Source organism: Budorcas taxicolor, chromosome 22 (assembly GCF_023091745.1).
Source record: "Budorcas taxicolor isolate Tak-1 chromosome 22, Takin1.1, whole genome shotgun sequence".
Classification (NCBI taxonomy): domain Eukaryota; kingdom Metazoa; phylum Chordata; class Mammalia; order Artiodactyla; family Bovidae; genus Budorcas; species Budorcas taxicolor.
In genome coordinates this window covers 24480793-24497086 of record NC_068931.1, presented here as the reverse complement: position 1 = coordinate 24497086, position 16294 = coordinate 24480793, and the positions used below count along the sequence as shown (strand labels likewise).

The 16294-nt window shown below is 35.3% G+C and overlaps 1 protein-coding gene across 1 annotated transcript in view; it reads right to left on the bottom strand.

The window, feature by feature from the left end:
* Positions 1–16294, bottom strand: part of CCDC178 (coiled-coil domain containing 178) — a 374413-nt gene that overhangs the window by 324223 nt on the left and 33896 nt on the right. Inside the window, exons 6-7 of the mRNA XM_052660209.1 lie at positions 13798–13998; positions 7798–8018 (exon numbers count right to left, since the gene is read on the bottom strand). Of these exons, the coding sequence (XP_052516169.1) occupies positions 7798–8018; positions 13798–13998 (422 nt within the window). The remainder of the gene's footprint in view (positions 1–7797; positions 8019–13797; positions 13999–16294) is intronic.

Sequence of the window (16294 nt, the reverse complement as noted above, 5' to 3'; positions counted from 1 at the left end):
CCACATTTCTGCACAAGGTTTTGTTTTTTAACATCAGTTTTCAATTCTTTAGGGGTATATATCTTGGCTTGGAGTTGCTAAAGCATATGTTAATTCTGTTTTACTTTTTTAAGGAAACACCAAGCTCTTTTCTACAGTGGCTGCACCATTTTACATTCAGCAAAGTACAATGGTTAGAGTTTCTCTACATCTTCACCCAAACTGGTTACTTTACACTCTATTTTTAATCTCATCCTAATGGGCATGAGTAGTTATATCACTGTGGCTTAGTTTGAATTTTCCTGATGGTTAATGATGCTGAGCATCTGTCCTTTCATGTGTTTGCTGCTCATTTCTGTCTTTTGGAGATATATCTACTTAAGTCTTTTGTCCATTTTAAAATGAGGTGTTTATCTTTTTTAGTTGTTGAATTATAAAAGTTCTTCATGTATTCTGGGTGCTACATATTTTTAAAATGTCAGTAGTACCCAAAGTTATGTTCAGATGAAATGCAACCTCTGATGAAGTCTCAAAGAGCTCTTTGAAGAAATGGAAAAGCCTATTTTAACATTCATATGAAATTTCAGGGGGGGTCCTCAGGTAGCCAGAACAGTCTTGAAAAGGCAGGGCACCTTAGAGAACTCACACTTTCTGACTTTAAAACTTACTACAAATCTGTAGGAAGATATCTTAATATAGAATTAGTGTATATTAATATAATATTATTATATAATTAGTATATATTAGCACAAAATTAATATATAATTAGCCTTAGAAAGCATCACTACAAACAAAGCTAGTGGTGGTGATGGAATTCCAGTTGACTCGTTTCAAATCCTTAAAGATGATGCTGTGAAAGTGCTGCACTCAATATGCCCGCACATTTGGAAAACCCAGCAGTGGCCACAGGACTGGAAAAGGTCAGTTTTCATTCCAATCCCAAACAAAGGCAATGCAAAAGAATGTTCAAACTACCGCACAGTTGCACTCATCCCACATGCTAGTAAAGTAATGTTCAAAATTCTCCAAGCCAGGCTTCAGCAATATGTGAACCATGAAATTCCTGATGTTCAAGCTGGTTTTAGAAAAGGCAGACGAACCAGAGATCCAATTGCCAACATCCGCTGGATCATGGAAAAAGCAAAAGAGTTCCAGAAAAACATCTATTTCTGCTTTATTGACTATGCCAAAGCCTTTGACTGTGTGGATCACAATAAACTGTGGAGAATTCTGAAAGAGATGGGAATACCAGACCACCTGACCTGCCTCTTGAGAAATCTGTATGCAGGTCAGGAAGCAACAGTTAGAAAGGGACATGAAACAAAAGACTTGTTCCAAATAGGAAAAGGAGTACATCAAGGCTGTACATTGTCACCCTGACTGTTGAACTTCTATGCAGAGTACATCATGAGAAACGCTGGACTGGAAGAAACACAAGCTGGAATCAAGATTGCAGGGAGAAATATCAATAACCTCAGATATGCAGATGACACCACCCTTATGGCAGAAAGTGAAGAGGAGCTAAAAGCCTCTTGATGAAAGTTAAAGAGGAGAGTGAAAAAGTTGGCTTAAAGCTCAACATTCAGAAAATGAAGATCATGGAACCCGGTCCCATCACTTCATGGGAAATGGATGGGGAAACAGTAGAAACAATGTCAGACTTTATTTTTTTGGGCTCCAAAATCACTGCAGATGGTGACTGCAGCCATGAAATGAAAAGACGCTTACTCCTTGGAATAAAAGTGATGACCAACCTAGACAGCATATTCAAAAGCAGAGACATTACTTTGCCGACTAATGTCCGTCTAGTCAAGGCTATGGTTTTTCCTGTGGTCATGTATGAATGTGAGAGTTGGACTGTGAAGAAGGCTGAGCGCCGAAGAATTGATACTTTTGAACTGTGGTGTTGGAGAAGACTCTTGAGAGTCCCTTGGACTGCAAGGAGATCCAACCAGTCCATTCTGAAGGAGATCAGCCCTGGGATTTCTTTGGAAGGAATGATGCTAAAGCTGAAGCTCCAGTACTTTGGCCACCTCATGAGGAGAGTTGACTCATTGGAAAAGACTCTGATGCTGGGAGGGATTGGGGGCAGGAGGAGGAGCGGACGACAGAGGATGAGATGGCTGGATGGCATCACGGACTCGATGGACGTGTCTGAGTGAACTCCGGGAGTTTGTGATGGACAGGGAGGCCTGGCATGCTGCAATTCATGGGGTGGCAAAGGGTCAGACATGACTGAGCAACTGAACTGAACTGAACTGAACATACATTAAAATAAAATTATATATAATTTGCAATATTTTCCCTCATTCTGTAGGTTTTTTTACCTTTTTGATAGTGTACTTAGAGGTACAAAAGGTTTTAATTTTGATGAAGTCCAGTTTCTCTAATGTTGTTTATGCTTTTAGTGTCATATCTAAATCCGTTCTCAAATTCTAGGTCATAAAGATTTATCCACAAGTTTCCTTTTAAGTGTTTTATAGTTTTAGTTCTTATGTGTAAAGTTATGATCCATTTAAAATTAATTTTTGTATGTTCTAAGAAGCAGAGGTCCAAATTTACTCTTTGAATGCATGTGGATATCCAATGTTCCAATACCATGTATTGAAGAGACTACTCATTTCAACAAATGGTCTCGACACCCTTGTCAAAATCAACTAACCACAGATATATTGGTTTATTTCTAGAATCTCAACACTACTTCACTGAACTACTTCCCTGTATTTATTAAATGACACTCATTTTTGCTTCTTAAAGCTTTGTAGTTACTTTTGAAATCAGAAGCTGTGAGTTCTCTAAGGTGCCCTTCCTTCTCAAGACTGTTTTGGCTATTTGTGACCTCCTGCAACTTCAAATGAATGTTAGAACAGGCTTTTCCATTTCTGCAAAAAGCTCTTTGAGACTCTGTCAGAAACTCCATCTAATCTGAAGATAGCTATGGGTACTACTGACATCTAAACAATATTAAGTCAAATCTGTGAATATGGGTTACTTTTCTATTCATTTAAGTCTAATTTAATTGATTTCAGCAAAATATTATAGTTTTTAGTGAACAAGTCTTTCAGCTTATTGGTTAAATTTATTCATACTTTATCAAAGAAAACTGTTTTCCTAACTTCATTTTTGTATTGTTCACAACTAGTATATGAAAATACAACTGAGTTTTGTATTGAGCTTGAATCTACAACTTTGTTAAACTTGTTTTTAGCTCTATAGTTTGTTTTGTGAATTCTTCACAATTTTCTATATAGAAGAATGTGTCTTCTGCAAATAATTTTACTTCTTTTCCAGTCTAGATCCTTTTATTTATTTTTCTTGCCTACCTGCTTTAATAAAAGATCATTGATTTAAATATTAATCTCATCCAAAAAGATTAAAAAACATCACAAAACACTTAGAATAATATCTGATCAAAACCTGAGCATCCTGGCCGAGTCAAGTTTACAGAAAAAATTAACCATCAGAGCACCACTGATAAGCTCTACACAAAGGTTACTATTTTCTTGATCTGCCAGAATACATTTTTAAATTTTCCTCCCATTTATCAGATGGTAAATACCGATTTTAGATTGATTATATTCTTGGCAGCCAAAGACGGAGAAGCTCTATAGTCAGCAAAAACAAGATTGGGAGCTGACTGTGGCTCAGATCATGGACTTCTAATTGCAAAATTCAGACTTAAATTGAAGAAAGTAGGGAAAACCACTAGACCATTCAGGTATGACATACCAAAACACTTAGGATGATACAGTGAAACTGACAAATAGATTCAAGGGATTAGATCTGATAGACAGAGTGCCTGAAGAACTATGGCCAGAGGTTTGTGACACTGTATAGGAGGCAGTGATGAAGACCATCTGCAAGAAAAAGAAATGGAAAAAGGCAAAATGGTTATCTGAGGAGGCCTTACAAATAGCTGAGAAAAGAAGAGACATGAAGGGCAAAGAGAAAAGGAAAGATATACCCGTCTGAATGCAAAATTCCAAAGAATAGCAAGGAGAGATAAGAAAGACTTCCTCAGTGGTCAGTGCAAAGAAATAGAGGAAAACAATAGAATGGGAAAGACTAGAGAATTCTTCAAGAAAATTAGAGATACCAAGGGAACACTTCATGCAAAGATGAGCACGATAAAGGACAGAAATAGTATGGACCTAACAGAAGCAGAAGATATTTAGAAGAGGTGGCAAGAATACACAGAAGAAGTATACAACAATGATCTTCATGACCTAGAAAACCATGAAGGTGTGATCACTCACCTAGAGCCAGACATCCTGGAATGCAAAGTCAAGCGGGCCTTAGGAAGCATCACTACAAACAAAGCAAGTGGAGGTGATCGAATTCCAGTTGAGCTATTTCAAATCTGAAAAGATGATGCTGCGACAGTGCTGCACTCAATATTGCCAGCAAATTTGGAAAACTCATCAGTGGTCACAGGACTGGAAAAGGCCAGTTTTCATTCCAGTCCCAAAGAAGGGCAATGCCAAAGAATGTTCAAACTACCACACAATTACACTCATCTCACACACTAGCAAAGTAATGCTCAAAATTCTCCAAGCCCGGCTTCAACAGTATGTGAATGGAGAACTTCCAGATGTTCAAGCTGGATTTAGAAAAAGCAGAGGAACCAGAGATCAAATTCTCAACATTCGTTGGATCATAAGAAAAGCAAGAGAATTCCAGAAAAAAACATCTACTTCTGGTTTATTGATTATGCCAAAGCCTTTGACTGTCTAGATCACAACAAACTGTGGAAAATTCTTCAAGCAATTGGAATACCAGATCACCTTACCTGCCTCCTGAGAAATCTGTATGCAGGTCAAGAAGTAAAGCTAGAACTGGACATGGAACAATGAACTGGTTCCAAGTTGGGAAAGGAGTACGTCAAAGCTGTATACTGTCACCCTGCTTTTTTAACTTATATGCAGAGTACATCAAGCAAAATGCTGGGCTGGAAAAAACACAAGCTGGAATCAAGATTGCCAGGAGAAATATCAATAACCTCAGATTTGCAGATGACACTGCCCTTATGACAGAAAGTGAGGAACTAAAGAGCCTCTTGATGAAAATGAAAGAAAAGTTTGAAAAAGTTGGCTTAAAACTCAACTTTCAAAAAATTAAGATCATGGCATCCAGTCCCATCACTTCATGGCAAATAGATGGGGAAACAATGGAAACAGTGACCGACTTTATTTTCTTGGGCTCCAAAATCACTGCAGATGATGACTGCAGCCATGAAATTAAAAGACACTTGCTCCTCGGAAGAAAAGCTATGACCATCCTAGACAGCGTATTAAAAAGCAGAGACATTACTTTGCCAACAAAGGTCCATCTAGTCAGAGCTATGGTTTTTCCAGTAGTTGTGTATGGATGTGTGAGTGTTGGACCATAAAGAAATCTGAGCACTGAAGGACTGATGCTTTTGAACCGTAGTGTTGGAGAAGATTCTTGAGAGTCCCTTGGACTATTAAGGAGATCCAAGCAGTCATTCCTCAAGGAAATTGGTCCTGAATATTTATTGGAAGGACTGATGCTGAAGCTAAAACTCCAATACTTTGGCCACCTGATGTGAAGAGCTGACTCATTGGAAAAGACCCTGATCCTGGAAAAGTGTGAAGGCGGGAGGAGAGGGGACAACAGAGGATGAGATGGTTGATGGCATCATTGACTCAATGGACATGAGTTTGAGTGAGCTCCGGGAGTTCATGATAGACAGGGAAGCCTGGCGTGCTGCAGTCCATAGGGCCTTAAAGAGTTGGACATGACTCTGAGTGAACTGAACTGAACCCGTTCACAAGTGTGATCTTCAACAACTGTGCTTTCCCTCCCTAGGCAATATCTATGTCCACTATCAGGGAGAAACACACTAAAATTACTTTAGGGATACCAATTCACACACCTATTGACAAAATTTAAAGTATCACAACAAAACCTTGACAAAAATGTAGGGTGTAACAGTTAGGATTGGGTTTGTTTGTAGGAAAAATAAGTCAAATGAACAAGACTGCACTTTCTTTTTTTCTCCCAGAAATAGATACACAGCTTCTTCTGCCTTTCTATTCAGCCATCTTGGATACTGGCCTCCATTCTCAAGGTTGCCCTGTGCTATAAAATGTAAGTCAGAACTGCAGCTGTTATATTGGGATTGCTGTAAGTTTACAAAAAGGCTGAATAAAAAAGGGTGTGGCTTCTGACTGAGTCAGTCCATTTCAAAAAGCTTTCCTTTTTGAAAAACCCTGTATAACTACTATGTACATCTCATTAGAAATATCATGAGTAAAGGCAAATTGAGAAATGACCTTTACCCTGACACACTGCCATCCAACTAAAGGGGGCTACTTGTCGTTTTTTGTTCAGTCACTTAGTTGTGTCCTGCTTTTTGCGACCCCATGGACTGCAGCATGCCAGGCTTCCCTGTTCAGTATTAAATAAGGGGTCTATTATGATGAAAAAAAGGATACTGCTAGAACCCTTGTTCACAGTAGATAAATGGGACATCTCCAGCATTGCTACTACTTTAAGAATATAAACTGTCAAAGACACTCTGGAGAGCAGTGTGATTTTAACTAATGAAGTTGAAAATGTATATAACCCAGAACTCAGTAAATACTCCACTAGATATGTAGCCAAGAAAAATTCACATGCACAAAAAGAGGAACATGATCAGGGCTCCTTATCATTTATAGTCAAATCAGCACTGTAGATAAATATGGGAAACAACACACAAGACCAGAGATATCTATTTGGTGGAATTGGAAAGTAAAATGAATGGACTAAATCTGTGTACATCAATAGTAGCTGGAGCTCCAGAATAACATCAGATTAAAAAATAAATAGCTCAGCTGGCAAAGAATCCACATGGAATGTAGGAGACACTGGCTTGATTCCTGAGTTGGGAAGATCCTCTGGAAAAAGGATAGGCTACCCACTCCAGTATTCTTGGACTTCCCTGGTGGCTCAGATGGTAAAGAATCCGCCTGCAACGTGGCAGACCTAGGTTTGATCCCTGGGTTGGGAAGGTCCCTTGTAGGAGGGCATGGCAACCTACTCCAGTATTCATACCTAGAGAATTCCCTTGGACAGAGGAGCCTGGCAAGCTACAGTCCACGGGGTCACAAAGAATCATACACGACTGAACAATTAAGCACACAGCAAACAAAAAACATTTCAGAAAGTTACAGAACGTTTGATAAACAGTATGCAGTGTATATAAGTTGCACATGTGCCTATAAAATTATTCGAATTTTGCCTGGAAACAGAAGTTCATGATGAGGTTATCTTTTGGAGAATGATGAAGGAAAATGGAACAAATATAGGAGACATTTAATGACTTAATTTACTAACTTAAAATGATCAAGAACAAACATGATACAAAATTAAATTTGTCCATTTAGTGGCCATAAGAAATAATTTATTTTTCTATATGATCCCACAAGAGGAGATTAAATGTTAATCATTAAAAACACCTTACATGTTGCTTATATGTTTTCATCAGGAATGAAGTTTACTGATACAGTATACTTACATTCTTTCTCAGTTCAAGTTATAGCTTCAAATAATACCGTATTGTTTAACATCTCCAAAATCACATTAGTACACTGACTACAATTTAATATTTTTAAGTTTAAACATAAGGTAAGAAGACACACTTTAAATGAATATCAATCAACTGTATTGATTGATAATTTCTTTAAAAGATATACAATAGGCCAATTTTCAGTGAGAATGAAACCTTTCAAGGTATGTTAACTTCTTAGAGCTGAAATTCTTATAATTAAGAAACAGTCTGTAAAATGCACAGCCATTCTTTTATTCACTTACCTCAAATTTTTTCTGGTAATATTCCCTCAGAGATGTAAGTTCGTGGTCTCGCTTTGCAAGCAGTAGAGGGTGCTGTTTAATCATATAGTCTATGTCTTCTTTAAGCTTTGCATTAGTTTCTGCTAATTTCTCCTTTTGCTCTTCCAGATGTTTTCGTTGACGAGTTTTATCTTCAAATTGCCATCGTAGTTCTATTATATCTCTCAAATAGGCCTCATGTTCTAGACATACAGTGAAAGGACAAAAAGAAAATCTAAATTTAAAACAGAAGCTTCAGAAGGACATCTTTGTTTGATAGTAGATATGAAATATGAATATAAAAAAGCAGAGGCATTACTTTGCCAACAAAGGTCCATCTAGTCAAGACTATGGTTTTTCCAGTGGTCATGTATGGAGGTGAGAGTTGGACTATAAAGAAAGCTGAGCGCCAAAGAATTGATGCTTTTGAACTGTGGTGTTGGAGAAGACTCTTGATAGTCCCTTGGACTGCAAGGAGATTCAACCAGTCTGTCCTAAAGGGAGTCAGTCTTGAATGTTCATTGGAAGGGCAGATGTTGAAGCTGAAACTCCAATACTTTGGCCCCCTGATGTGAAGAACTGACTCATTTGAAAAGACCCTGATGCTGGAAAAGATTGAAGGCAGGAGGAAGAGGGGACAAGAGCAGATGAGATGGTTGGATGGCATCACCAACTCAATGGACATGAGTTTGAGTAAACTCCGGGAGTTGGTGATAGACAGGGAGGCTTGGCATGCTGCAGTCCATGGGGTCGCAAAGAGTCGGACATGATTGAACAACTGAACTGAACTGATGAAATATTTTAGTTTCAGACATTACTTGTTTTTTATTTTTGCTATTTGACCATGCCATGTGGCATGCGGGATCCTAGCTCCCCGATCATGGATGGAACCCATGCTCCCTGCAGTGGAAGTGCAGAGTCCAAACTACTGGGCAGCCTGGGAAGTCCTTAAATTATTTTAGTGTTCCCTCATTCACCATCAAAGGGATTAAACTACAAAAATCACTTGAAATTATAAAAATAATAAGTCATGAAAATCAGTATTAATATAAGAAATAATGTTTATCCACAAAAATAAATCTCATAGTGAAATCAGAATGATCTCACAAGCAAAATTAAGACAAACAAAAATGCACAGATCTAGTGACAGATCTAACATGAGTGTAGCACAGCCCATAGGAAGAAGTGACAAAATGTTCTCCAACAATAGAAATGGGAATTTGAATAAATGGATAAAAAACTTTTGTTCCATACAAAAATATCTGAAATAATACATATGGAAATTTCTTTTAAGTGAAATAGAAACAAATTATAAATTAAATTAAATGTCCATTAACAGACTAGGACAATTTTAGAGAAACTATATAAAAGATTTTCTCATTATATCATTAAGTTTCTAAGAGTAACCTAACCTTGAACTCTTGGAATAAACTTCAATTGGCTAGCTTGGGGATCTTTTCATCTTTTTTAAAATAAACTTCTTGGTGGGTTTTGGTGTCATATTCACTGAGGATACTTTGCATATATGCTCATGATTTTGGCCTGTAATTTTGCATATTTGTACTGTATTCATCTAATTTGCTTTACAATTTATGCTAGCATCTTGTATCTGTTTTAGTTTCTTTTATTTCTGTTCTCTGTGATTTTGTGTAAGTTTGAAATTGCCTGTAAAGTTTTATTGCCTTGTATGTATGTATGTATGTATGCATGTGTGTATTTTGCAAGAAAGGATTTTTATTTATTAAGTCAATATCTTTCCTTTAATGGCTATATGTATATTTTGGCTATCTATTCATCAGTCCATTTTTTTCTGTGAATTTATCCAGTTCATCAAGGTTTCAATAATACTCTAAGACATTTGTTCTGTATATCTTCCTTATTATTAATCACTGCTCCATTTTTAGATACCATCTGCATTTCTAATTGGATTTACTCACATATTTTCTCTGTGTTCTTCATTAATCTTGCCATTGGTATTCCATTATTTCTTTTATTATTTTTCTTTTATTGATCTAACATTTAGGTCTGTATATCTTCAGAATTATATATATTTCATTATTTAACCATTTTGTTATTGGGTTTCTGTTTTTTCTTTGTATTTATTTTGCTTTTATTTTTCTAGTCATATATTTCAAAAATTTTGATATCATCTTCTTTCGTGAATATGATAAAAGCTATTGATTTTCCTTTAAATAATAATTTAGCTTTTTTCATTTATGTGAAAATAATTTTAGTAAGTTTTAATGATACAGTTCTGAATGTTTTATAATTTCTTATATTTGTGAAATGTTTGACACCATTCCCTTTTAATTTTATCCTAATTAGACAGTCGTATTTTTGTTTTAAAGTCAGTCACCATCCCATTAAGTAGTGTCATCATTATCTCTGTAATAATCTTCTATTAGATATTCATCATCCTTTTTCGTGTTATACTCTGTGTCTTTAAATATTTAATTCATATTTTCCTTCTCCTTGTGTACCTTTGATTCATTTCATGTAAATTTTTCTAGATTTATATTTATTACTTTTCTCTTCCTTACTGTAACAGACCATTTAACCAGTTATTGAGACTTTAATTTCAAGTAGTAGATTTTTAATTTCTAGTAAGTCTTTTTTATTCCCATTTTTCTTTCTTTTGAAAATAGTCTCTTAGTCCTTGCTTTTATTTTCAGAATTCTCTATTTCATAAAACATATTAAATATTCTCAGTTGCTAAGTCATGTTCAACTCTCTGCAACACCATGGACTGTAGCCTGCCAAGCTCCTTTGTCCATGGGATTTTTCCAGGCAAGAATACTGGAGTGGGTTGCCATTTCCTCCTCCAAGGGATCTTCCCAATCCAGGGATTGAATCTGGGTCTCCTGCATTGGTAGGAGGATTCTTACCATGAGCCACCAGGGAAGCCCATTAAATAAAATCATTTTCTAATGTCATGTGCAATCCAATATCTGAAATCTTCTTGAGTAAGATTATGCTGTCTGTTTCTACTAACTCACACTTACTGAATCTGTATTCTTCTGTTTTATGATACTTGATATTGGGCTATTTCTTGTCTTGAGACTCTGAGACAGTTCCCTGATACCTAGCTTGAATTTTCAGTCTTTCAAAAAAGAACATCTGTCTTTGTTCCTGAAGATGCCTAGCTTTACCACCACCCCACAGAACATTTAAATGACATTCTCCACTGTGTATTTTCAGATTCACGGTAGGAATATCAGTCCCAAATCCATTTAGATCAGTATTTTAAGAATTCTTGGAATACTGTCTGCTTTTCTCCACTAAGTGAAACAGGCAACTTTGCTATTCAACTGCAGCAATAGGTTTACTCATGATTCATGCTTAATGCTGGAATGGAGACCTTTGGACTCTCAGCTTCATGTAATGACTTCTAACCGGATTTGTCATTTGGGTGAGACTCAGACTTTATCCCCAGTCTCCTGTACCAAATAGATGGATCAAAATGGGAACAGAAGGATATTAGGATTTCAGGGATTCCCTCAAGGCTAAATCTGTTACTGATGCCTAATCGCCAAAAAAAATCCCATTCCAAACTTAAATGTTGGTTGTAGCGCATTTCTTTATTTAAAGCTTATCAGGGTATTTTACTCAAGATTTTTTAAAAATTAAAATAAATGAACAAAACTTGGCAATTGAAAAAGAAAAAGTTTTGGTATCATTAGTTTCTTCTCAGATTCACCCAAGAAATCATAGTTGGAGATTTCAGCAACCAACTCACAACAACTCAATAAACAACTACACAGAGAAATCAGAGAGAGAAGACTTAAACAGCACCATCAACCAATTAACACATTTATAGACACTTCACCAAACAACAGAATGTACATTAATTTTGACCAAACACAGAATAGTCTCCAAAATATTTAAAATGGAATCGCCAGTCTATGTCCAATGCAGGATACAGCATGCTTGGGGCTGGTGCATGGGGATGACCCAGAGAGATGTTATGGGGAGGGAGGTGGGAGGGGGGTTCATGTTTGGGAACGCATGTACACCCGTGGTGGATTCATGTCAATGTATGGCAAAATCAATACAGTATTGTAAAGTAAAATAAAGTAAAAAATAAAAATTAAAAAAGATAATTTTTATTCTAAACAATTTTAATGTGAATAAAATGTTTCTAAATTAAATTAGAAATCAAAAGAAAAAAAGTTGGGGAAAAATTGCAAAAAATCCCTAAATAATTTCAAATTAAAGAGCAATGTCTAAATAAATAATAGATCCAAAAAGAAATAACAAAAATAATTTTTAAAATATTTTACCTAATTAAAATAAGCTCATAGCATATGAATATTTATGAAATCCAACTAATATAGTTCCTAAAAGTAACTTCAGTTCTTAAATGTCTACTCTAGAAAAGAAGAAAGGTATTGAACAAATAAGGCTTCCACTTTATGAAGAGAAAAATACTATGTCAAATAATTCCCAAAGAAAGCATGAGAAAGGAAATCAGAGAAGAAATCAATTATACTAAAGCTAAAATAAATATAAGAAATCAAGCAAATATTGACTTTTTAAATAGATCAACAAAACTGTTGTGCCTTTTGATAAACCAAGGTGGGAAGAAAAGAGAGTGAGAAAGTACAAATTACCAAAATCAAGTATGAAAGATATGTTATCTTTACTGCTATTATAAATATCAAAATAGTTATTAGGAACAAGATTGGGTGAGCAAATAAGACAATTAAAGTAAACTGGACAAATTATTTAGAAGGCTCAGATGATGAAAACTGACTCAAGAAGAAAGAGAAAAGAGATTCGAAACTGGTAAATAAATTAAATTAGCTGTTAAAAGTATGTTAACAATTTTGGACTTAAATACACATAAATAGAAAACTCATTATCTGGACTCTGGGTAGAAAAATATTGACTTCAAAGAAATGAAAACCCATATTTAAAACTTATAAAGATTTAGATATCAAATTCAAGCTAAGAAATTAGTAATGGTCTAATTCACTGGTCTAGAACCAGTATAACTTCAAGAATCCTAACAGAGGCAACAAAAGCAGTTGAAGTCTAACTAACTTCTATAGAAAATACAAACAGCTCAGTATCAAGGAGAGTCATCAGAAGAAAGAACAGCAGCTCATTATCCTCTCCTTTGGATAAAGCTAGTTTCTTGTCACACTCATTTGTGATTTAGACATGTTACTTGTATTCCTGAAGAATGTGACTAACAACAATAACTAATGTCATCTTTTTTTCTCTCAAAGGTGTTTTGGTTTAAACCATGGGTTATATAAGAATCCTAATGTCACCTATTTATTAAGCATGTGAACCCTGAATTAAAATTGTTACCCTATGAGAACATAGAAAAGCTTCCAGCCTCAGAAGGATCAGGTAGTCTGGTATGCTTGATAAATACCACATTTGAAAATGAAAAATCCAAAACCTTTAGATTATTTAACACTTGATCACATGTCCCTCCTTCTGTAATCTAAAAGATAAAGTTTTACCTTTTAAACATGTGTTATCTACATGACTTTTGGAAACCTCCTAGGTTTCTTTGCCTGCTAGAAGTTCCTAATGTGAATTAACCATTGAATTCACAAAAGAAGATGCATGTAATTCCTAATATATCACTTAGAATTCTCTCATTTTCCTAGATTTAAATATGTAGCTGATGCCACCAACTGGCAATCACTTTAAATTTCTAGTAACTGAAATATTATAGTCATTACAGGAAATATGTGCCAAATGTTTGCATGCTCCTTGGATACCATAAATTCAATGGAATTTCCAACAAATACCAAATGAAAGCAGGTCCAGGTTTATTCAGTGAAGTCCCAATTTATGTCTGCAAACACAGCATTATCATTAATAGTGTATTTCAAATATACACTGGTTTGCAAGCAATATAATATGGTCACTTTAAGCACAAGTAATTTTTTAATTCAGAGCTCAATTAATCATCCATGCCTCTCCAATGAACTAAATGACAATATGAAAAATCCTGATTATTACCGTTCTGCACAGCTAATGGGATTTCTTGAAGTTTCCAGATTGACCAAGAATCAATTTGTGTGGTAATCCTTTTCTTTCTTGATTTTTGTCGTTGTAAAGCTTCTTCAGCTTCTGCCCGATCGGTCTCCAGACTTTTAATGAGATGGATGGCCTCTGATAGCAGTGTTTCCATTTCCTGCTTCAATTCAGGACACTTTTCATCTTAAAAGGGAAATACATATTCATATTTGCTAATAAATCATCCTGTAAGCTGGATGGTAGTGGGTGAGGGAGCTGGGGAACCAGTTGTATTGCTATCTTTTAATATTTATATATTTACCAAGAGAATTTTAGAAAAATGACTGAGCCTTGTAAACACAAGTTTCACTATAATACAATCATAACATTAATTATAACCTTTGAAGACAGATTTTGAAATGAATATTTTGTAAGACAATCAGAATAAGTCTCAACCAATAGCTTCACACATAATATTTTTGAGCAAAAAGCACATGTTCCATTCACAAGCTGTATTATAGAGCTTTATTTTGAAACTATGCTTCTGTTTCCTCCCACTCTATGGGAAAAGCAAACTGTAATGATTATATCAGATAAATACTGAAAATCCTCAGATGGTTCTTAGGAATAAGACACTTTATATTCTTTATCTTATCAGATAATAACATCCCTAGTTAGCCTTGCCAGAAATTCATCATCGTTTACAAATTCTATTTATTCAGTTATAATACAAATTAACTCCTTTATGAGAAACATTTGGGACTCCTGCTTCACAGCTCTGGAATGATAAGGTTTAATGTTAACAAAATGATTAACATGGGTATTCATTCATCTATTTATGCAAGAAATGGGTAGAGAGCCTGTTACATTCTAGACAATATGCTCTCTCCCTGGAGGTTGGTCAGTAAGAAAGATGGATATGACTCATATTCTGGTAAGATTTATACTTGTAAACAGTGGCTTTTGCCAAAATGTGACATGACAAAATGATATAAACAAACACAGAGTGTCAAACAAGGCAAAGCATCTAAAGAGCTAAGGCTGGAGGAAAAACTGTGAAACTGGATCAAGAAGAAAAGCAACTAACAATAAATTTTCTTTTATTTTGCTTTCTCTTTCTTTTGGACAGTAAAGACATTATGTTTTTTTTGCTGGAAAGTAGTATTGCATAATGGTTATTAGTACAAACTCACCACTCACACAGTTTTTATTTTTAACCTAGTGGGCTTGTTAAAGAAATTCAGTATGCCTAAAAAGAATTCCTGAGAAACAGGTTTTTCTATTGTAATGCACAAAATTAACTTTTTCCAGCCTGGTCTTTTATTTGGGCTCTATTTATTTGGTCTATTGTCTTTATTTTTCAAATTCCACAATATCTTAAACACTTTATCTTCTATAAACGGTCTGCTTTTTATTACAACATACACATTAAACACTGTTCTCCAATCAGCTTAACATTCATTCAATTTCTATAACAGGGCTTCAGTTGGAAAGATATGATGGAGTTATGCCACTTAAAATTAAAGCATTCCTGATTGGATATATATGTGTTTTTACCAAAGGTGTCCATTACATTTGTGCAAGATGTCTTTTATACTGTTTCTACAATAGCAGTCTAAAACAAATGCTATGTGTATCAACTTAAGGTGTCGCCAATTCTGTTTAACACCTCTCTGGATTTTTTTCCAGAATACTATCTCAATTAGTTTTACTGTTTCATATTGAATAAGTGAGCATCCACCTGCATTTTTATTAGGGTGTGGGTGTGCTCAGGGGTTTCAGCCATGTCCGACTTTTTGCAGCCCTATGGAAAGACTCACGCTCCTCTGTCCATAGGTTTCTCCAGGCAAGAACACTGGAGAGGGTGGCCATGCACCCCTCCAGCGGATCTTCCTGACCCAGGGATCAAACCCACATCTCCTGCATATCCCTGCCTTGAAGGTGGATTCATTACCTATTGAGCCACCTGGAAAGCACCATTTTTATTGGTAGAAACAACTTAATTACAATAAATCTTCCTCATCCTGATACTGTCTTGTGTTTTAGAGTCAAATATACATGTTTATAATAAACATAATTGGAATTAGTTTGTTATTGTGACCATTAATACATTGATATTTTCTCCTAGAATTTGTCCCGGAAAAATTAAGAAATAATTGAATCAGATTTTCACTTTCATTATAGAAGAAAAATACAAAATATTCATGCTTTTACAGAGTCCTGAGTTTATTAGTTATCCTTCACGAAAGGAAGGCATTTAACAAAGTTTTGTTGCAAAAGTAGGAGGAAGTGTTTAAAATAATGCCAAAGATAAATTCAAATATGTTGAAATAATTTTAATACAAATTTTTATACCAGTATAAAATTTTTATACATTTATATTTGGAAATTGTGACTAGAAGGTTAGTCTTCAAGGCTATGGTTTTTCCAGTGGTCATGTATGAATATGAGAGTTGGACTATAAAGAAAGCTGAGCACTGAAGAATTGATGCTTTTGAGC